The sequence below is a fragment of the Ovis aries genome, chromosome 1 (genome assembly GCF_016772045.2).
Source record: "Ovis aries strain OAR_USU_Benz2616 breed Rambouillet chromosome 1, ARS-UI_Ramb_v3.0, whole genome shotgun sequence".
In the NCBI taxonomy this organism is placed as follows: domain Eukaryota; kingdom Metazoa; phylum Chordata; class Mammalia; order Artiodactyla; family Bovidae; genus Ovis; species Ovis aries.
The window spans coordinates 108,104,613-108,127,083 of NC_056054.1; the positions used below are offsets into that span (position 1 = coordinate 108,104,613).

At 40.8% G+C, this 22,471-nt stretch overlaps 1 protein-coding gene across 5 annotated transcripts; it reads right to left on the reverse strand.

Annotated features, from left to right (window-relative positions):
- Positions 1-211: 211 nt before the first annotated feature.
- Positions 212-18,313, reverse strand: FCRL1 (Fc receptor like 1). Of its 5 annotated transcripts, XM_042256032.2 has the most exons (11): positions 18,211-18,313; positions 13,718-13,738; positions 10,775-11,044; positions 8,188-8,475; positions 7,766-8,044; positions 7,310-7,426; positions 5,791-5,818; positions 4,466-4,548; positions 4,187-4,258; positions 3,411-3,442; positions 212-2,457 (listed from the first exon to the last, which is right to left on the reverse strand). In XM_042256032.2, the coding sequence occupies exons 1-11, from the start codon at positions 18,302-18,304 to the stop codon at positions 2,386-2,388; spliced, it is 1,356 nt and encodes a 451-aa protein (XP_042111966.1). In that variant the 5' UTR covers positions 18,305-18,313; the 3' UTR covers positions 212-2,385. The 5 variants fall into 5 exon arrangements, with proteins under 5 accessions (XP_042111966.1, XP_027832527.2, XP_042111969.1 ...); XM_027976726.3 differs by lacking the exon at positions 13,718-13,738; XM_042256035.2 differs by lacking the exon at positions 7,310-7,426.
- Positions 18,314-22,471: the final 4,158 nt, after the last annotated feature.

Here is a 22,471-nt window from a genome sequence, read left to right on the forward strand (position 1 = left end):
ATGTACTTCCATATAATAAAGGCCATAAATGACAAATTCACAGCTAATATCATACTTAAATGTGAAAGGTTGAAACTTTTCCTCTAACACCAGGAACAAGCAAGAGTGCCCACTCCTATCACTCCTATTCTGCTTAATATTAGAAGTCCTAGCCAAAGCAATTAGAAAACAAAAAATAAATAAAAGGCATCCAAATCAGAAAATAAGTAAATTTTTGTTTGCAGATAACTTGATTTATATATAGAAAACCCTGAAACTCCACCAAAAAAATTGCTAGAAATAATAAAATACAGTTAAGTTTCAAAATAAAAAATAAAGACAAAATTCAGTTGCATTTCTATGTATTAATTACAAATTATCTGAAAAGAATAGCATTAAAAACAGTGAAATATTTAAGAATAAATTTAACCAAAGTGATGAAAGATCTATATATTTAAAACTGTACAACCTTGATGTAAGACATAGAAGACACAAATAACTGTGAGTATATCCTTTGTTCATAGATTGAAAGCATTAATATTGTTAACTACCCAAAGCCATCTCTGAATTTAATGTAATCCCTATCAATATCCTAATGACACTCATTTCACAGAAATATAACAAAGAATTCTAAAATGTATATGGCGCTACAAGAGTCATCAAATAACCAAAGCAATATTGAGAAAGAAGAACAAAGCTGAAGACATCACATATCCAGGTTTTAAACTATATTGCAAAGCTATTGTAATAAAAACAGTATGGTATTGACATAAAAACAGATACATGGACAAACGAAACAGAATTGAGAGCCCATAAATACACGTGCATGTATGGTCAACTAATAGTTTACAGCAGAATGAAGAATACTCAGTGAAGAAGGGACAGTTTCTTCAATAAATGATGTTGGGAAAGCTGGATATTCATATTCAAAATAATGAAACTGGACTCCTATTTTACACTGTTTGCAAAACAAACGAAAAAAAATCACATAGATACAAAGAACAAATTAGCAGTTACCAAAGGTGAAGGGGGGGTGGGGTGAAGATAGCAAAGTGGGTAAGGGAACTAGTTATATGGTAATAGATTGAAACTAAACTCTTGATGGTCAGCACACTGTAGTATAAATGTAAGTCAAATTATAAATATACATATAAAATGTATACAATATTATAAACCAATGTTATCTCAATAAAAAAAGAAAAATAGAAGAAACACAAAGGAGAAAAAATAAAGGATTTGACAAGCGGAAAATAAAGAAAAGACTGGTAGCTCAAAAATGATTAAAATGGTAAATTTCATGTTATTTATATTTTACTAAAATAAAAAAGAAAAATGTTATGATTTATCATATCATAGGATACTACATAGCCTTTTAAAATAGTACAGACTTTAAAATATTTCATGACATTTTATTAAATATATGTACTTCTAAATATATTCACATGTATGTAGAAGTGTTTCTACAAAACATAGAAAAATATCTGCAGAGTTAAGATCTTAACAATGTAAGCTTTTAACAATGGGTACCACGGTGGTGTTAACTTATAGGGAAGACTTTAACTTTCACATTGTATACTTTTTAAATGTTTTAGTTTATGTGTTAGCTTATGATTGCTTTAAAATTAAAATATGGACTTCAAACCATATTATCACATTTTCACAAAATGTATGAATTAAGGAAGAAAACATATTCCTAAAACTTCTAGAAGCTGCAACAAATACAGAACCATGGATGTAGTGAAACTTGCAAACATTATATCTCATTATAAATACGGCAGCATATAGATTAGTTTGTGCATATAAAATATGTCATTAAAACTGAATGCAACCACAACAGAATTTTATGTAACTTTGATTTAATTCTAGTTTGGTAATAGTGACTCCAAAATTCATTGAGTCACATATTTTATGGAGGAACAGGATGATCAATGTAAGAAACATGGCTAGAGCTCTGTACTGTCTGCTCAGAGAAAGCACTTGCCAAAAAAATATATGGATGCAGCTCTCTGTATGGATCAGTCCCACAAAATCACTAACCCTGGGTTCATGCACTCTAGGCTTCACTGTCTCACTACCTCCAAGATCTCAAGTTCTTTTATTCCCATCATGTTTCCACTTATAGAAAGAATTTAGAGCAGAGTTTGACCTGTACCTGAAAGAACTAATAGGAATCAAGTTCTAATAACAAAGTTTTTCCCACTCCTGAGTTCAGGTGGGTTCTTCTAGATGATCTCTTCAAAGCTTGAGCAAACTACACTTCACAGTTGATGCAGAAATAGTTTTATGGAGGAAAGCACCCAGAAGAGGTGTACTGGAATGCTAATTCTCCCAGGATCTCTGAAGGACATAACAGTTCTGAGGTTTGAAGTCATGGATGGTTATCCAAGAGCTAAATCTTCTGTAACTCTACATAACATCGTCGTAGTCTGTATCTGTAAGATCTGCCTTCTTCAGCCTGGAGTATATGGCTGAGGAGTCCTAGAAGCAAAGGTAGAACTTGAGCAGGATAGAACATGGATAGAACTTGAGCAGGGAAAACAAATAGAACATATCTTCTTCAGGTTCTCTTTCTGATCAGCCTGGATACACCCTACCATGGTGCACCACTCAAGACAGAACACAGAGCTTTCTGGGACTGTGGCCCTAGGCATTTTCAAAGGGCTTGCGTCCCATTGTTAGGCTACAGATATGGTCCTGATGAGCTGTAAACTGAACTACCTATGCAAAACCTTCCTTCATTTTTATGGGCCTTTATTAGGTCATTCCATAGGTTATAATTTTTTAAGGGCATCAGAATTTTGTATTCATAAACTAAATTTAGCCTGTCACTAGAGTTTATCAAGGACTTGAATTCTGTTCTGAGACAACTGGCTGCCATACCACACTAGACAAAATTACAAAGCACCTCCTCTATTTGCACACATGCAAAGTTGGAGTTTCTACAATTTTCTGAAAACAATTTTGTATTATTAGTGAAGTCTTGAATTGATCAAAGTTTAGAAATTACCAATTTTTCAATGACAAAAATCACTCTTAGTTTCATCTTATCCAATATCAGTTTAGTTTTTGACGTGTTGTTTGTCTAGCCTTACAGCACAAAGTGATGTATGCATGGTTCAACAGTATTTCAGAATAAAGATTTTCAAACCAATAGAACTTTTAGACTAAGCATGCACTACAGTTTAGCTACAAACCTTCATACATCCATTGCTTAAAATATGCATATGAGAGCCTCTAGAATTATCTTGTTAAAAGACACTTTACTGTTATAATTGGATGTTTTTATCCCCATTGTGTGGGGAGATAAAATAGGAGATAGATGATGAGATCTTTTGTTTTTCCCAAGTGGCCATAGTTTTAGAAGTTTGAGACCCAGTCCCCAGGAGAAGGAGTGAAAGAACAAGGAAGAAAGAACAGGGATTCTAACTCACCTTATCCCCAGGATGTGTCCCCAGGGGTTCTTCTGTGAAGAGAAAATTTAAGAGTCCTTCCTTAAATTAATGTTAATAAAGACTTCTTCCTCTCCTGTTTCCTGTAACTTGTATCCATTAACATTTTCTGTCTTACTTTTTTGCCATCACAAATATGGCTAGGAAAATTGGCAAATGTGAGTGTGAGGGCCAGATGGTCCCTCCTAGCATTTGTTGTTGCTGTTTAATTGCTAAGTTGTGTCTGATTCTTTTGTAACCCTATGGACTGTAGCCCATCAGGCTCCTCTGTGCATGGGATTTTCCAGGCAAGAACACTGGAGTGGATGGTCATTTTCTGTTCCAGGGGATCTTCCTGACCCAGGGGTTGAACCTGCAGCTCCTGCATTGGCAGGTGGATTCTTTACCACTGAGCACCAGGGAAGCCCTCCTGACATCAATACCTCTTAGTATTTCTGTGTGTATCAAGCACAGGATGGGACTACAGCCACAACTAGGCAACCGTTTTGGGGTGCTATAGAGAATAAAGAGTTGGTGCCATTTCCAAGGCTGCCATCAGACAGGGAGTGAGATATACAAGTTGGCATCATTACTGGGACCTACTCAAGGCAGCTTCCAGTCCACAGGCCAATCTTCAGATAGACGTAACAATGCTCATATTCAATTCCAAGGATAGAAGCAGCAGTGCCAGCTGCCATGTTGCCATACACAGTCATTGATTATCCTTCTGGCTCCAGGAAAGGCAAAATCAGAGACAAATTCACTCTCTCATGTCTCACCTGCTGCTGATGGCTGTTCCTGTTGCACACAGTACACCAAAGAATAAACCTCATCCCCACTTACAATATTCACTGAAAGAGAAAGAAGGAAGCATCATTATATGACACAGTCCCTTTTTGACATTTAATTCACTCTGTACCTACCACCTATCACAGCCATGAGGACAGAGGAGTCACTGATTTGTAGAGGTGGCAGGGACACAGCAGAGTCAGGTTCGGTTCATAGACATCACCAACCCCCTCTGCCTACTTTGGCCCAGGTCATTTGGGAAGCCTCACCATTTTCATAGTCAAGATGTGGTTGCTCTGGGGCTTGTGAGTTGAAGTAGGTGGATTCTTGGGGTACAGGGCTGGGAATGCTCCTACAAACACAGAAACATATGTTATCTGTCTGGGATAGAATCCCAGATGTTCCAGACATAAACAGTGAAGGAGAGAAGCCTGAAGGAGGAAATGTCCTGAGAGAATGCTAATTTATGTGAAATCAGCCATCAGCACAGCTGTCTGGTACAAGCCACAGCTCTATGCTTGCAGTGAGCAGAGAATTGCAGAGCATCCCTAGAGTACATATTCCAGGAGTGTAAGGTCCTTATCTAACAGCTCTCTGTGGTATCGCCCACACCCAGAATAGTGCTATTTGCATCATAGGTTCTCAGTAAATATTGAATGAAAGAATAGTTATTTACTCCAGATGGAAACCAGTTGCTACATAGAACAAGCAGCTTGAGGAAGGAAAAGATAATGGTCTTGCATATGCATGTATTACTGAAAATTTTCAGTTAATCTGATTTGTAATTAGAATTACAAATAGATGAAATTAGTAATTTCAGCTATTTTGATGTGGGAAAAAAAATCTAGTTTTTACTGGCAAAAATAATAACATGCTATAAAAATGTACCTACTAAATACTAATATTTCCCAATGAAAGTATTTTAAAAATCTCTATATCAACAAGGGCCTACTGTATAGCACAGGGAAATATACTCAGTGTTTTATAATAGTGTATAAAGGGAAAGAATCTGAAAAAGAATATATTAACAGAGCTGAATAATTGTGCTCTACACCTGAAAGTAACACAAATCAACTATACTTCAATAGAATAAAATCAAAAGTAAATTTTAAAAAATATCTTCCTCCTTTAATCTTCTAAGAAATGTCATCAATCGTTTTACAGTATGTTTATTATTCTCTGGCCTGTATTCTGGAGATGTGTGTATATCTTAACTACTCTAAAATACTTCAAAGCTCTCAAAATCTTTCCATGTGTTCATGATTTCTAGAACTCAAAAAAATGATTTACATACTCTCAGATATCGGTTAATTGATCGAATAAATGTATGAAACTGGTCAATATAGTAGTTTTCTTATTCTGCAGATTTAGTGAAAGAGATAAGTTAGGATGAATGATGAAAGGATTTATATTAATTAGTTAACATATAAAAGAAGAGGAATAGCAAATGAAGTTACCAGTGGAAGAGCTGTGGAGTGGCAGTTTTAGGTATGATAAAACATGGAGAAAAGCTCACAAGAGAGAACAATTCAAAAACTTTTTAATAGATTTATCTATATTTTATCAGTGCACACAGAGCAAACAGAGGTCTCACCTGACTACATCTTTGGCTGTACGTCTTCCTACAAGTCAAACAAATGAACATGCATGTCAGTGGAGAAACTCTCTCAGTGTTTTCATACAGTCCTTGTGCAGGGACTGTGTCTTATTCTAGCATGCCCATTGCAAGGTGCTCTTTTGTGCCCAGAGTACAGCCTGGCAATTATTTGGGCAGATCCTTCATACTGCAGTTGAAGAGCTTTAGGTCCAGAATTGTCAAATGAGCTGCCCAAAGGCAGTTAATGTCGACTTTGGACTTGAGCCCAAGGCTCTGTACCCACACCTATAACACTTTTTGGTTTTGGCTTTACAACCATACAATCTAATCCTGAAAGTGCTCCCCTGGTGGCTCAGACAGTAAAGAATCTGTCTGCAATGCAAGAGACCCAAGTTCAATCCCTGTGTTGGGAAGATCTCCTGAAGAAGGGAATGACTACCCACTCCAGTATTCTTGCCTGGAGAATTCTATAGGGACAGAGGAGTCTGGTGGGCTATAGTCCATGAGGTTGCAAAGAGTTGGATACAACTGAGCAACTAACACTCACTTTTCAGCCTACTCCTATCATAACAAAATGCACTACCATAGACACATTATAGTTGGGGTGAGGTCTCCAAATATGCCTGAAAATCTTGGGATTTCAGTGAGAATCTCACATCCTCTCTTGCCCCATCTCCAGCTGGCTCTATGAATAACAGGAAAGCTGAGATTAAACATGCAAATAAATATGTAATTGTCAGTTGAAATGAAATGTGAAGCTATTGGTACTCTGATTAAGAACGTGTGCTATGATTTACTACTCAGTTGTATACGACTCTTTGTGACCTCATGGACTGTGGCCTTTCAGGCTCTTCTGTCGATGGGGATTCTCCAGGCAAGAATACTGGAGTGGGTTGCCATGCCCTCCTCCCGAGGATCTTCCCAACCCAGAGATTGAATCCAGGTCTCCTGAATTGTAAGCAGATTCTTTACCAGCTGAGCCACCTAGAAGAGAATTGTAGGCTGTGTGGCCAGATGAAGCCTCTTGGAGAAAATGAGATTTAAACTGAAAAGTGACAAAGACAGCAATGAACAGACTGTGTGAATGCGTGGGTGAGCATGTCAGGGAAGAAAAAAAAAAACACGTGACAGTATTCTACAGCAAATAAGAATCAGTGCATTGACTTTAACTGGGAGATAACATAACTGGAACTGTTCATTGTATTTCTCTTCCAGTGGCTGGTTATTTTAAATAGTTACATTTTTGTATAAACATTAAACCACTAAAGTTCAAGGTATCAGCTTAACCTCAACTGATAACATGTGGGGTTGAGGGGTTTTACTAAAAACTTTCACTACTTTAATAGATACTGACCTGTGTGCTGGAAAGTTGAGGGGAGAGCCTGTGAGCAGATCTGTAGACAAGGTATCTAATGGAATATATTCATCCTTAATAGTGTAGATGTCACAAATCTAGCCTTACTTCAGTGAAAACAAAGATCACAGTAACAAAATACCAAACTCTATAAATACTAACCTATTTTTCTCTTGAGCCAGCAGCAAAATAATAGGGCCAAAGTGGTGGGAGCAAGGATGCCAAGCAGCAACTCAATGAGTCCTGAAGTAAGAACTTCATTTCTGTCTTCCATAGGCACTAAAGGAAGAGACCTGTACATGAGCTGCCAAGGAGAAGGGCTTGGGTTTGGGATGAAGATATTTTGAGCATGGATTGAGGCCATTCCTGCTCTTCCTGGGGCAGGTGGGATTTATTTATGCACCTAGGGACTTACAGCTTGTCACACTGATGAGAGGAGAAGAGAGGAACCAGCCTTGATGTCCTCATGGCCCCTTGGATACATCTCCTAGGACAGGACTACCTGCAAAGCCTCATCTTTGGTAGCATACCCACCAGAGACATTGTAGGGTCAGCAAAACTCTTCCAGGATGTTGAGAAGAAACATTGACCAAGACAGCTCCACAACTCAAGCTATACCTGTGATGTTGAGTGGTACCACCTCACTGCGCTGGGCCACCTGGCCATTGTTGGCCTCACAGTAGTAGTTTCCAGAATCTTCTGCAGTCAGAGAGAGGTTGAAGGACACTCCTCCTCCAAAGGGAGCTGAGCTGTTCCCCAGGGCAACATCTTCATGATAAAACTGGTACAGGATCGGGGGAGAGCCTCTCTTGGCTTCACAGTGAAGTTCCACTGTGTACCCCACCACCAGCTGGGCCTCAGGAGCCCTGAGGGTGAGGACAGGGTGAGACACTGGAACTGAGAGAGACAGTAGACTGTCACAGGGGGCCTCTGATGATGACACACTCGCAAGCCCTGCCCCCAGAGGCTCAACCCCAGTGAACTTTCTCAGGGTGCCCCAGAGGAACATGCTGCCCTAGCTGAAGGGCAGTGGAACTTACTTCTGACCGTGATGCTCACCAGCTCACTGAGGCTGGGGCCATAGCCATTGTCAGCTGCACAGTAATACTGGTCAGAGTCACTCTCTCTCACTGCAGGGATCTCAAACGTTGCCATCAGTGAATGCTGGGTCTTCGTTTTCAGACTTAAACCCCGAGCTCCTCTGAACCAGAAGAAGATGATATCTCCTGTGCCCCCAGTGACCAAACACACAAGAACCAGCTTCTCTCCCTCCGTCAGGTGTCCACCTGGAGGTTGTATCTCCAAGCTCACGTTACCGACGGGGACTCCTACATGAATACAAGATGACACAGGAAGGCCCTGAGTAGGGAAGGTTTCAGGGACAGGGTACTTGTGACAATCCTGGAAGCAAAGGCCTCTGGTCAAGTCAAAAATTTATGCAAAGGTGTGATGAGGGACAGGTAAGGAGTCCTGCCTATTTGGAATTGGCACTGGTTAGGTTGATGATGGCAAGGTAAGAAAGACACCATAATATTCCTATGGAGGATGCAGTGTCTTCTCCCTGCCTAGAATGGTGTGATTACCAGAACCCTGATCTTGCAAACTCCCATTTTTCAAGGCACAGAAGTATAATGGTTAAAAGTCTAGGTTACAAAGCAAACTGCCTGGGTTGGAATGTTGGTTCCAACTCTTCTTGTGTGTGCTTGCTTGTTTGAATTACTTAAGTTCTCTGAGACTCAATTTTCTACCTGTAAAATGGAGAAGATAGTGGTAGCTACCTCCTACAGTTGCAGGGTTTAATTAAACAACATGTGGGAAGCACCAGAACAGGGCCTGTGGCATATGAACTATCCAGTGGCTTCTGTAGAGATCCAGGTCCACAGTGTTCAGTTTTGAGCAAGTTTGGGAAAGCTCAGCTTTCGGGAGGTATTAACATTTGCTTATGGTAGCTAGGATACCTCTTTGTTTGAGAGTGGGAGAGGATGTCAGAAATGTCAACCCTGATATGGGATAACATGGTTCAGAATCACAAAACACCTTCGATTCCCTTTTATCTTTCAAAATCAGACCTCAACTTCTCTTCCATAAGCCCTCCCCCCTTATCCTTTTCCTCAAAGCCTCCCCTAACCACCTCAGTCAGATTTATCCCTTCTCTACAGTCTCTATCAATAGTCAACCTGTACAGCATGACCACCTAATTGTTTCGGACGCCAGCTGAGTGTCAGCTTCTCACAGTCAGGAACTATGTATTATGCAGCTTTCTCCTCCACACCCTCCAACACAATGATGAAATACAGTAAGGTCTTTCTAAACATTCTTTTGTTTGCTTAAACAGGAATAGCAGGAATAAGGGAAGACTGAAGGTTGTGCATATGTAGGGGTGGGAGGTTTATAGAAAATCTGTGTACTTTCCACTTAATTTTACTGTGGACCTAAAACCACTCTAAAAAATAAACTCTATTTAAAAATAAAGAAATTGGCGGAAAAAAAGAACTCTGATAAAATAAATATTAAGATGTTTTCTAAACATCTATTTTAAATACTATTCTTTTAGGTTGAATCAATCAAGTCTTAAAAGTTGAAAGTTATTTGAGTTTATTGCCAGTAAATTAAGAGATAACTGTAACTTCACATGTCTCACTTTGACATTTATGGTGCCATCTATTAAAATATCCCTTATGATGTGGAAAAATTAAGATTCTCATATAGTTCTGGTGGAGTGAATGATTCAGCCACTTTGGAAGTCAGTCTGGCAGTTTGGTTACCATATAACTCAGCACTTCCACTCCTAGTTCTACACCTAAGAGAACTGAAAGCATATACCTATACAAAACTTTGTGCATGAGTGTTCACAGCAGATTATCCATAATAGTCAAAAGTGGAAATAGCCCAAATGTCCATCAACTGATAAACTGATAAATGAAATGCAGTATATTCATACGATGAAATGTTATTCAGCTATAAAAGGGAATGAAATATTGATATATCTAAACATCAAGGAATCTTTGAAAATATTGCCTACGTGAAAATAGCCAGTGACAAAGGACAACATGTTATATGACTCCATTTATATGACATGTTCAGGATAGGAAAATCCATGGAGATGGAAAGTACATAGGTGGCTGCATAGAGCTAGGGAGAAAGGAGGGGGAAGTGGAGACTGACTGATAATGAATAAGGGATTTGTTTTGGGGATGATGGAAATGGTCTAAAGCTGACCATGATGAAGGCTGCCTAACTGTGAATGTCCTAAAAACTAATTGTGCACTTCAAATGGGTGGATTTTGCACTATGTGAATTATATCTCAATAAAACTGTTATTTAAAAAAGTTAAAGAGACGTCCCTGGGGATCCAGTGGTTAAGACTCTGCCTTTCAATGCAGAGGGTATGAGTTCAATCCTTTGTTAGGGAGCTAAGGTACTACATGCTATGGGATGTAGCCAATAGTTTAAGAAATTATCAACTAAAAAAAATTTTTTTTTAATGACTCTGATAAAGAGAAGTTTAGGTATGTGCCTCAAACAGCATCCATGCATGCAGGAGCAGAGCACAATAGTCAGGGAAGACCAGACTCATGTCTCTGCCCATCTCAGCCCACCCCAGCAGAGGTCCCCACTGGCACTCACTGTGAACTTCTATCTGGACTCTGTGGCTAAATTTGACTTTGATAGATGTTATCTTTGCTTGACACCAGTAGGACCCCGAGTCTTCCTTCCGCACGGCAGGAATCCGGAATTCAGGGAGGCTATCCCGGGCCAGCCCTAGGACCCGACCATCTTTGTAGAAGAGGAACTGGAGCTTGGCATCCAAAGTCTGTGGAGGGGGCCGGGTCTTACAAGTCAGGGTCATTGTGTTCCCCTCTATGGGCCGAGAGGGGCTGACTATCAGAAACAGTTCTAGAGGGAAGAAATAAAAACATATTCTAGGGCAATGGAGCTCAGAGATCCTGATCAGAGACACTTTGTGTTCTCAGCAAGACTCAAAGAACCAGCTCATTGGACACACAGATCACTTCTCACATTACCACCCCACCTGGACATAGCCCATGGGCTTTCAACTGCTCACACACAGCTGTTCACATCCTGCCCCTACACAGTGTTACTTCCTTCCACAAGGCAAACCCTTCCCTTTGACCTGGGTCTTATTCTTTGAAGTTTCTATCCATGAACTGAAAACACTCTTGGAGACAATGCAGGGATACTGATGACTGTCACTAGAGTTGGCATTGGAGAAGGCGAAGCTTGAAGTTTTAGGGAAATATATTTCATTTATCCTTGTGATAAGCCGTACTTGTCATTTTCTTCTGTTCCCCTTTCCCTGATGTCTCAGACCCACATTATCGCTTTCAGAGGTAGAATATGACACATGGAAGATCAGTCAGTTTGGGAAATACTCAGATGAACTTGATTTCTTTACTAGTCTTTCCTGCCCCTTTTATTGCTATTCCTAATGGAAGGAACAAGCATGCGCTTGCCGAGAAATAGTCTGCACCCACACGTCCTTGTGGCCCAGACCCCTTGCTCTGGGACCTCTATACAAACCCCTACAGAAGCCATGTATCCTTTTTTTGGCCATAGGGGCTCTTTTCTGGATGAACTAAAGATGGATAAAGTTGTATTCTGCTTTCATCTTACATCCTTATCTATGCACGTTGCAACAATTCATGAAATATCAAAAGCCCTGGTAGCATTTGCTCATAGGCATTTGTTTATCCAACCTTCAGAGACTCTGTTCTTTAAGAAGTTTTAAGAATATTCCTAAGAAAAGCCTCTTTGTCTCCTTATCAGGTAAAAATGCTAAGTGTTCTAGATCACTGAGGGGTGATTCCTGGTCCAGTGTCTATAATCTCCAAGCCTTCCTATCAGAATGCTTTACCCTTGGACTTTTAACAGTTCAATTCAACCATGGTACCATGATAGCTCTGTTGGTAAAGAATTCGCCTGCAATGCAGGAGACCCCAGTTCAATTCTTGGGTTGGGAAGATCCGCTGAAGAAGGGATAGGCTACCCTCTCCAGTATTCGGACCTGGAGAATTCCATGGACTAGATAGTCCATGGGGTCACAAAGGGTCAGTCATGACTGAGCAACTTTCACTTTCATTTTCATGGTACCAAAATGTTTGCCTGTGCTGAGGCATGGAATACCCTGTGCATTTAATCATTTTCTCTCCTTGGAAAATTGTAGTCCCCAGAGGACTGAGGAGCAACACAGTCTTGGGAAGAGGAACGGGCAGGAAAGGGAATTTTAAAAGGCAACTGTATTGTAAAGTAAAATAAAGTAAAAATAAAAATTAAAAAAAAAAAAGGCAACTGTAACCCACTCTTTTGAATGTGTCTGGGGTAAAGATGGAGTAGAACACTGACAGGGCAGTTTGCACAGGTCCAAAGGTCAGTCTTGCAGTTCAGTTTGTTTCAGAAAATTCTCAGTCACAGAGACTACCTGGCAAATTCCTGGTGGCCAAAGCATTGATTCTTTATCCTGGATGTGGCTTTAAATTTCCTCTGAGGCTACAATGAGTCACACACACTTGTGGAGTAAAAGTAGAGCCAGGCGCAAGGCATCATGGCATTAACACAAGGTGTGAGTTAGTCTTGGACAAACATCAGGTGAGTAACTGAGTATTTCTGGGCATAGGAAGTCCTGTGTTTCCTAGTTGCACATGAAGCCTGTGTTGGAGTAGCAGGATAACTTATTTTAAACCTGTTGTTGTTGTTGTTCAGTCGCCAACTCAAGTCCACCTCTTTGTATCCCATGGGCTGCAGCATGCCAGGCTTCCCTGTCCCTCACCATCTGCTGGAATTTGCCCAAGTTCACATCCATTGAATCGGTGATGCCATCCAACCATCTCATCCTCTGTCACCCTCTTCTCCTTCTGCCTTCAATCTTTCCCAGCATCAGGGTCTTTTCCAGTGAATCAGCTATTCACATCAGGTGGTCAAAGGATTGGAACTTCAGCTTCATACTTTAGTGGAAGATTTCTTCTGCGGGGAAATTTCCTTCCCTCCTTGCCTGGTAAAAGTAAGACTGAATTGGGAGCAAAGTAATGAAATAAGCTTGCATAAACCAGAGTCTGGGAGAGAAATTGCACTGAGATAACAGTTATGGCTGCAGAGGACGACTGGAAATAGGAAGAAGGCAGCAGTCTACAATTTGTATGTGCCTCGAGCATTGGCTATAATGTCATTCTCTGTGGTGGTATGACTTTGGCATTTTCTTCAGTCCTCTAGTGGTGCACCCTACTAGGGAATACACAGGGGCTTTGGAGCTCTTTCAGTAGAGAGCAGAGATTCTTGTGATGTCAGTCTTTAGCACTCCCTGACTTCCTTGTGCAAACAGCATCACCCTCCCTAAACTGAGATGTCCCAGTAAAAAAGACTGTCTAAAGAAGACCTGCTCTATCAGCTGACTATGCGCATGTCACATGCAGAGACTTGTGCAAACACAAACGATCTGGGCCCAAGGGAGCTGCTGTCATCTGTATACCAGGTACAAGACAACCATCCACAGACATTTTGCACTAGTTCAAGTAACCCACAGATCATGGAAAAGCAAAAGGAAGTGAGACTCACCAGTTGATTCGCAGAGTGGAGCTGGGAGAGAATTCAGCAGAGATCCGTCAGTACGAGGTGGCAAATCCCAAACATACCTAAAGTTTAACTCCCGCAAGGATTTGCCCAACAGCTCACCTTCCTTTCCTTGTGCCCTTCCTCTCTCCTTTTTCTCTCTGTCCTTCTCTATTTCCCTCATTATCACTTTATTTTTCTATCCCTTCCCTGCCCTGCTTGCTTTCTCCTTTCTCTCTATTCCTTTTCCCTTATTCCACTTCAATCACCTGCCTACGAAATGACACACAGTTCTGTTTTGTGATCAAAATTTCCAGTATTTTTCTCATCTGTGATTATGAGATGGTGTCTTTGTTCTGTAACTACTTAGTGACTTCCATCCTCAAGCACATCATCCTCACCTCGTCTCTCAAAAGTCTGATGACCCAGATCTAAAGACTTGCTGACTCATCAGTAAGGAGAGTGGACAGGGTCATAACCAAGAAATGATGCCCCTTTATTTTACAGCTTCAGAACAGAGGAGGCTTAGGACCAGAGAAAGAATTCAGATTTCTCCAGAGATTCTTTTATCACTCAAGAATTTACCATAATATTATAGCATATGGTTAAAAATGGAAAATTCTGGATGATTTGGGAGAATGGCATTCTAACATGTATACTATCATGAATTGAATCGCCAGCCTATGTCTGACGCAGGATGCAGCATGCAGCATGCTTGCATGTTTGCATGTTTTAAAAGAATCCTGAGGTAAAAATGGAAAATTCTGGGGGAAATGTAGGCTTTGTAGCTAGATGATGTTGATTTGAATCCTGACTCTTCCTCTTATGAGCTGTGTGACTCTGGGAAAAACACTTTACCTCTCTGTGCTTTAGTTTCCTGTAAAATGGAGATAATAATAAACCTACCTCACAGAGTTTTGTGAAAGTTAAATGAGTTGATATCCACAAAATGCTTAAAAGGATGACTGGAATTCATCTAGCATTCAGTAAACTTTATCTCACTATTATTATAGATTTTAGCCCAGTTTAGTCTGAGTTGCCTACAGTTTTAGATTAAATGTTTATTTGAATAATTAGTTCCTCAGGTACAAGAAGGGAATCGATGAGGGCTGGCATAAAAATTACATTTTATTTACTCATCCATACAACAAATAATTTTGAGTGCTTACTGCAAGTCAGGCCTTGTACATTGCACTTAGGTTGCAGGAGTGACCTTGAATGACAATCTTTTCCATAAAGGAATTTATATTATAGTGGAAGAGATTCAATTATAAAATAAGTATGGGCTGATTAATGTTGAAGTTTGACAGAAACAACAAAATTCTATAAAGCAATTATCCTTCGATAAAAAAATAAATAAATATGCAACATGATCTCAGAGAATGGTCAGTGCTATATGAAAAATAAAACAGAAAAATAAGTTTCAGAGTATCTTGGGATGGTTTTGACTATTTAGATAGATGTCAATTGAGTAAAAACATGAATGAAATTAGAGACCAAGCCTTCTGAATATTTGGGAAAAAAACATTCCTGGCAGAGAAACAGTAAACACAAAGACCTCGAGAGGAAATGCGCTTGTCCAAGACAGAATGAGAAGGCAGGTGCACCTCGAACTATCTAGCTGAGGGGGAGAGTGGTTGATATTTTTGTGTGAGAAGTAAGAAGGGGCCAGTCAGAGAAGGCTTGGTGGACTTGATCTAGCTTTGATTTCATTCATTATGTAATTGGGGACCATGGACAGTTCTGACTTGACATCCACTTGTAAAATCACTGTTCCACTGTGGAAAGAACTACAGATTTGCAAGAAAAGCAGGGAGAAAATCAGTGGGAATTTAGTCTGGAAGAGTGAGGATGATGGCTCGGGTTAGGCAGTACTGGTGCTGTGATGGGGACAAATTTCAGTATAAGTTTGGAGGTAGAATCAATAGGAATTACTTGTGGATTGAATATAAAGTATAGAGGAAAGAGAGGAATTAAGTGTATCTGCTAAAGCTGAAACTCCAGTACTTTGGCCACCTCATGCGAAGAGTTGACTCATTGGAAAAGACTCTAATGCTGGGAGGGATTGGGTGCAGGAGGAGAAGGGGATGACCGAGGATGAGATGGCTGGATGGCATCACAAACTCGATGGACGTGAGTCTGAGTGAACTCCAGGAGATAGTGATGAACAGGGAGGCCTGGCATGCTGCAATTCATGGGGTCACAAAGAGTCGGACAAGACTGAGCAACTGAACTGAACTGAACTGAAGTGTATCTAGGAGTATACTAGGAAGAATGGTGGTGATGTTTACAAAAATGGAGGAATGGTAGGGAGAAATAGGTTAAGTTCCATGGTGGTGGTGGTGATGGTTCATGTAAATCAAAGGATCTGTTTGGACATGTTGAGATTAAGATACATATTAGACAGTTGGATAGTAGTTGAATATATGCAAGGTGTTCAAAAGTGAGATCAAGTTGAACAAGTAACTTGATTTAAAGGTCTTTAAAATGGCACATAAAATGACTAAAGTATACAACTTGGGGAAATGAGTATGGATAGAGAAAAGTCTATATGCCAATCTTGGGAAAGTCAAACATTTTGAGACCAGTAAAGCATCCGGTATTAAGTTAGAAAGAAAGCCAACAGAATATAATATTAAGAAGCCGAGTGGGAAAATATTTCCAGAAGTTGGAATGGTCAACTATGATCTGAGATGTTGAATCAAATGAGAAGTAAAAATTGAATCCTGAGTGAAGTAACATAGAGGTGGTTGATGATATGAATCAGAGCAGTTTTAGTGGAGTGGTAAAGGCAAAGATTGATTGAAGTGGAATCAAGAAAGGATAAGGAAGAACTATAAGGACCTAAAACTGTTTAACAATATCCAAGGGTTAGGAAGAGTTGACTCTAAAGGGATTGAGGACTTGAGGGAATTTTTTATGTGATAGAAATGTTCTGTATTTTGATTGTGGTGGTAGTCACATGACTCCAGACCTTTGTCAAAAATCAAAATGCATCAAAAAGTGAATCTTACTACAAAGAAAATTAACAATTTTAAAAAGAAAGGATGGGAGGATGCCAGGTAAAGATAGCAACTCACTGAAAACTATAAAGGGATACATTGAATGGTGAAGCAAAAGGAGGTCATATTTCTATGATTTTAAAATAGAAGGTATTATAGCATATTTGTATATTTATAGGAAGAGCCCAGGATGGAGAAACATTTTGACGATGGAGCCAGGGAGTCTGGGCCCAATGCACAAGTGGAGAGTCCTGCCTTCAATAGGATGAGGGAAAATGTATCCATAATAGGGGGAGAAAAGGCACAGTATGTAAATACAGAGGTGGGCAGAGATACAGCAGTGGAAAGATGAAGAAATTTTCTTTTGATTGCTTTTATTTTCCTCAGTGTTCTAAATTAAGAGCAACAAGAGAAAAGTTTGAGGAGAAAGGAGGGACTATGAGGAAGTGGTCATCAAGAACGGAAGAGCATTGACTCCAAAAGAATAGGAGGATTGTGTGGCAGCTCTGATAGCCACCTGAGATTGGTGTACTACGTTTAGAAAGAAAGAAAGGCAGCAGGATTGTGCCTTTTGTTTTGGGTCACATTCAGTTGCTCAGGCACAGGTGTAAACCATGCAGAAAAGAATATTAGTCAGAAGAGCACTATGGGAAAGAGAGGTGATGATGTACCTGAGAGTATTGTGATGAAATCTGAGAAGTGAGGACACAGAGTGTAGTAATTGACAATGAAAAAGTAAGACTGGGGAGTGGAAGGCATGTTGAATATGGAGCATTAGACAAAGTGAGCTGGAAATATGCTGTAATTGGATGGGAAGGTGGATGCTGAAATCAAAGACTTTGGAAGTGGGACAGTTGTTGGTAATCACAAGTTCTGGGGTTTGATGGTAGAAATAGGGGAAGCCAAGGAAGGATGGGGGCTTCCCTGGTGGCTCAGACAGTAAAGAATCTCCCTGCAACGTGGGAGACCCAGGTGATCCCTGGATCAGGAAGATCCCCTGGAGAAGGGAGTAATTACCCACTCCAGTATTCTTGCCCAGAGGAAGAATTCCATGGACAGAGGAGCCTAGCAGGCTACAGTCCATGGGATTGCAAAGAGTCAGAGACAACTGAGCGACTAACACACAACACAAGGAAGAAAATAGGGAAATCATTTTGATGATAAGAAGGGAAAGGGACTAAGAGGCCAATTTGTTGTATGAATTATCTTTGTGGCTATCAAAACCACCAAGAACAAAGTCAGAATCAATAGAGGAAAGAAAGACAGAAAGTGAACACTTGCTATGAGATAAAAAATAAAATGGCAGTTTTCTTCTAAAATCTGGCTCTCCAGTATCTATGATTTTCTGCCCAGCTCCAAGCCCTCAGTGGGGAGTAAAGATCTGAGCACACCTGACCACCACTGGGCGGAAACTCAGTCCTGAGAAACCCCAAAGCTTCAGAAGGCAGGGTGATAGGGGACAGAATCCCATACCCTTCTCTGAGTTGTCCTACTCACCACAGATCAACAGCAGGAGCCTCAGCAACATGAGGACCAGGTTGGGGAGTGGACATGGAACTGAAGGGACTCTCTCATCAAAAAAAGAATTCATCTTAGAGTCAAGAGGCTGTGGCTTGTCACAAGTTTGAGGAAGTCAGGATCAGAAGTCACATGATCGGAAGCGTATGTGTACAGAAATAGAAGGAACAAGCGTCTCCTGAGAGCCACTGTATTTCCTCTGCTCTGGAGGTCAAGAAGATTAAATACACTCCTGTTTATAGTTTGGTTCTATTTCCAAATTTTGAAGACAGTGCATATTAATACATCAGCGCCTTCTTTAAGAACTCAGGTAACTCAAAGTAAATTTCCCAAAGGCAGATTCTGACTTTGATGGGCATCTCCTCAGGCAGTAGTCCTGATGAAATTCAAATGGCATGTTTATCATCTTTGGTAAGTGTGTCTTCTCAACCATATCTAATCAGCACATCCTTTTGCCTTGCAGCAGCCTCAACTATAGTCACCCTACACACACAAGTATCACTAAGGCAGGGACGAATGGGCTGTCACCCAGGTTGTGGGTAATGTGTGACAGTCGTTGCACGTGATGATTTGTGCATGCAGCTCAGTCTCATCAGTTGTGTCCAGCTCTTTGTGATTCTATGGACTATAGCCTGCCAGGCTCCTCTGTCCTTGGAATTTCTCAGGCAAGAATACTGAAGTGGGCTTCCATGCCCTCCTCCAGGGGAATCTTCCTGACCCAGGGATCAAACCAGCATCTCTTGCATTACAGGCGAGCTCTTTACCACTGAGCCACCTGGGAAGACCAGTGGTTTGTAGGGTAACCTATATATATAAGATAGCTTATAAATCACTTTGCCTACAAAAGTCCATATAGTCAAAGCTCTGGTTTCCCTGGTGGTGCTAGTGGTAAAGAACCTGCCTGACAATTCAAGAGATGTAAGAGACATGGGTTCAATCCCTGGGTCAGGAAAAGGGTATGGCAACCCACTCCAGTGTTCTTACATGGAGAACCCTATGGAGATAGGATCCAGGTAGGCTATAGTCCATGGGGTTGCACAGAGTTGGACATGACTGAAGCAGCTTAGCATGTACAGTTGTCAAATGTCAGTAGTTATGTATGGATGTAAGAGCTGGACAATAGAAAGGCTGGGCCCTAAAGAATTGATGCCTTCAAACTATGGTGCTGGAAGACTCTTGAGAGTCCCTTGGAGGGCAAGGAGATCAAACCAGTCAACCCTAAAGGGAATCAACCCTGAGTATTCACCGCACGGACTGATGCTGAAGCTGAAGCTCCAAAGCTGTGACCACCTGATGTGAAGAGATGGCTCATTGGAAAGACCCTGATGCTGGGAAAGATTGAAGGCAAGAAGAGAAGGGGATGACAGAGGATGAGATGGTTGGATGGCACCACTGACTCAAAGGATATGAGTTTGAACAGACTCTGGGAGATGGTGAAGGTCAGGGAAGCCTTGTGTGCTGCAGTCCATGGAGTCGTAAAGAGTCAGACATGACTGAGCAACTGAACAACAACAGTTTATAAGATACTAGCTTCCGTATTTAAACTTTTACAGTGTACCAATAAGCAGGCGTGAAACAACTGAAAAATAAAATCATGGGAAATTACAAACTAGGAAACATTTATAAGTGAAATACAGGAAATATGCATATGCAAATTATCTTTTGGGTGTTTGAGGTAAGTTCACCATTATCACTAAACCTGGCATTTGTAACACTGTTCCTCCCCTCACCTAAAATTAGGATATTTGTAATCTCTCCCAGTTCTTCCTTTCACACCTTGGGGCTACCAGTTCTCCACACGTGAAGCCTGTATGTAACTCAGACTGTGCATTAGAAGGGAATCAGTTCAGTTCAGTTCAGTCACTCAGTCGTGTCCGACTCTTTGTGACCCCATGAATTGCAGCAAGCCAGGCCTCTCTGTCCATCACCAACTCCTGGAGTTCACTCAGACTCACCTCCATCGGGTTAGTGATGCCATCCAGCCATCTCACCCTCTGTCGTCCCCTTCTCCTCCTGCCCCAAATCCCTCCGTGCATCAGAGTCTTTTCCAATGAGTCAACTCTTCGCATGAGGTGGCCAAAGTACTGGAGTTTCAGCTTTAGCATCATTCCTTCCAAAGAAATCCCAGGGCTGATCTCCTTCAGAATGAACTGGTTGAATCTCCTTGCAATCCAAGGGACTCTCCAAGAGTCTTCTCCAACACCACAGTTCAAACGCATCAAATCTTCGGCGCTCAGCCTTCTTCACAGTCCAACTCTCACATCCATACATGACCAGTGGAAAAACCATAGCCTTGACTAGACGGACTTTAGTCAGAAAAGTAGTGTCTCTGCTTTTGAATATGCTATCTAGGTTGGTCATAACTTTTCTTCCAAGGAGTAAGCATCCTTTAATTTCATGGCTGCAGTTACCATCTTCAGTGATTTTGGAGTCCCCCAAAATAAAGTCTGACACTGCTTCCACTGTTTCCCCATCTATTTCCCATGAAGTGATGGGACCAGATGCCATGATCTTCATTTGCTGAATGTTGAGCTTTAAGCCAACTTTTTCACTCTCCTCTTTCACTTTCATCAAGAGGCTTTTGAGTTCCTCTTCACTTTCTGCCATAAGGATGGTGTCATCTGCATATCTGAAGTTATTGATATTTCTCCCAGCAATCTTGATTCCAGCTTGTGTTTCTTCCAGTCCAGTGTTTCTCATGATGTACTCTGCATATAAATTAAATAAGCAGGGTGACAATATACAGCCTTGAGGTACTCCTTTTGTTATTTGGAATCAGTCTGTTGTTCCATGTCCAGTTCTAATGGTTGCTTCCTGACCTGCATACAGATTTCTCAAAAGGCAAGTCAGGTGGTCTGTTGTTCCCATCTCTTTCAGAATTTTCCACAGTTTCTTGTGACCCACACAGGTAAAGCCTTTGGCATAGTCAATAAAGCAGAAATAAATGTTTTTCTGGAACTCTCTTGCTTTTTCCATGATCCAGTGGATGTTGGCAATTTGATCTCTGGTTCCTCTGTCTTTTCTGAAACCAGCTTGAACAACAGGGAGTTCACGGTTCACGTATTGCTGAAGCCTGGCTTGGAGAATTTTGAGCATTACTTTACTAGCATGTGAGATGAGTGCAACTGTGCGGTAGTTTGAGCCTTCTTTGGCATTGCCTTTCTTTGGGATTGGAATGAAAACTGACCTTTTCCAGTCCTGTGGCCACTGCCAAGTTTTCCAAATTTGCTGGCATACTGAGTGCAGCACTTTGACAGCATTATCTTTCAGGATTTGAAATAGCTCAACTGGGATCCCATCACCTCCAGTAGCTTTGTTCGTAGTGATGCTTTCTAAGGCCCACTTGACTTCACATTCCAGGATGTCTGGCTCTAGGTGAGTGACCATACCATCGTGATTATCTTGGTCATGAAGATCTTTTTTGTACAGTTCCTCTGTGTATTCTTGCCACCTCTTCTTAATATCGTCTTCGTCTGTTAGGTCCATACCATTGTTGTCCTTTATCGAGCCCATCTTTGCATGAAATGTTCCCTTGGTATCTCTAATTTTCTTGAAGAGATCTCTAGTCTTTCCCATTCTGTTGTTTTCCTCTATTTCTTTGCATTGATCGCTGAAGAAGGCTTTCTTATCTCTTCTTGCTATTCTTTGGAATTCTGCATTCAGATGCTTATATCTTTCCTTTTCTCCTTTGCTTTTCACTTCTCTTCTTTTCACAGCTATTTGTAAGGCCTCCCTAGACAGCCATTTGGCTTTTTTGCATTTCTTTTCCATGGGAATGGTCTTGATAATTCTCAACATTTCTTGAGTCTTTGAGTATGTAGGAGTAAGAATGTGTGGAAGCTAAGGTATTAGGGGATATGGGAAGATGCTTTTCAGTAATGACATCCAAGTCCAGGTATCTAGTGCAAAGAGGAAGATTAAGAAAAGAAACAAATGGTCTAATAATAACCTAAATAAGAAATGAATTTGTAAAAGAGTAGGTATATATTTGGGCTTCCCTGGTGGCTCAGATGGTAAAGAATCTGCCTGCATTGCAGGAGACTAGGTTAAATCCCTGGGTTGGGAAGGTCCCCTTGAGAAGGGCATGGCAACTCACTCCAGTATTCTTGCCTGGAGAATCCCATGGACAGAAGTTCCTGACAGAAAAGGAAAGAAACAAATGGTCAATGATGTGCAAATCTGGAAGGAAGAGGGAGCAATGTTGGGACTAGACTAAAGATCCCCAGGAAATTGCCACAAA

Coding starts and splice junctions, on each gene's coding strand:
- FCRL1 (XM_042256032.2), bottom strand. CDS start 18,304: ATGAATTCTTTTTTTGATGAGAGAGTCCCTTCAGTTCCATGTCCACTC. Junction 8,476..10,774: donor AGTCCAGATAGAAGTTCACA/GTGAGTGCCAGT, acceptor GTATTCATGTAG/GAGTCCCCGTCGGTAACGTG. Junction 7,427..7,765: donor GGTACCACTCAACATCACAG/GTATAGCTTGAG, acceptor CTCTTCCTTTAG/TGCCTATGGAAGACAGAAAT.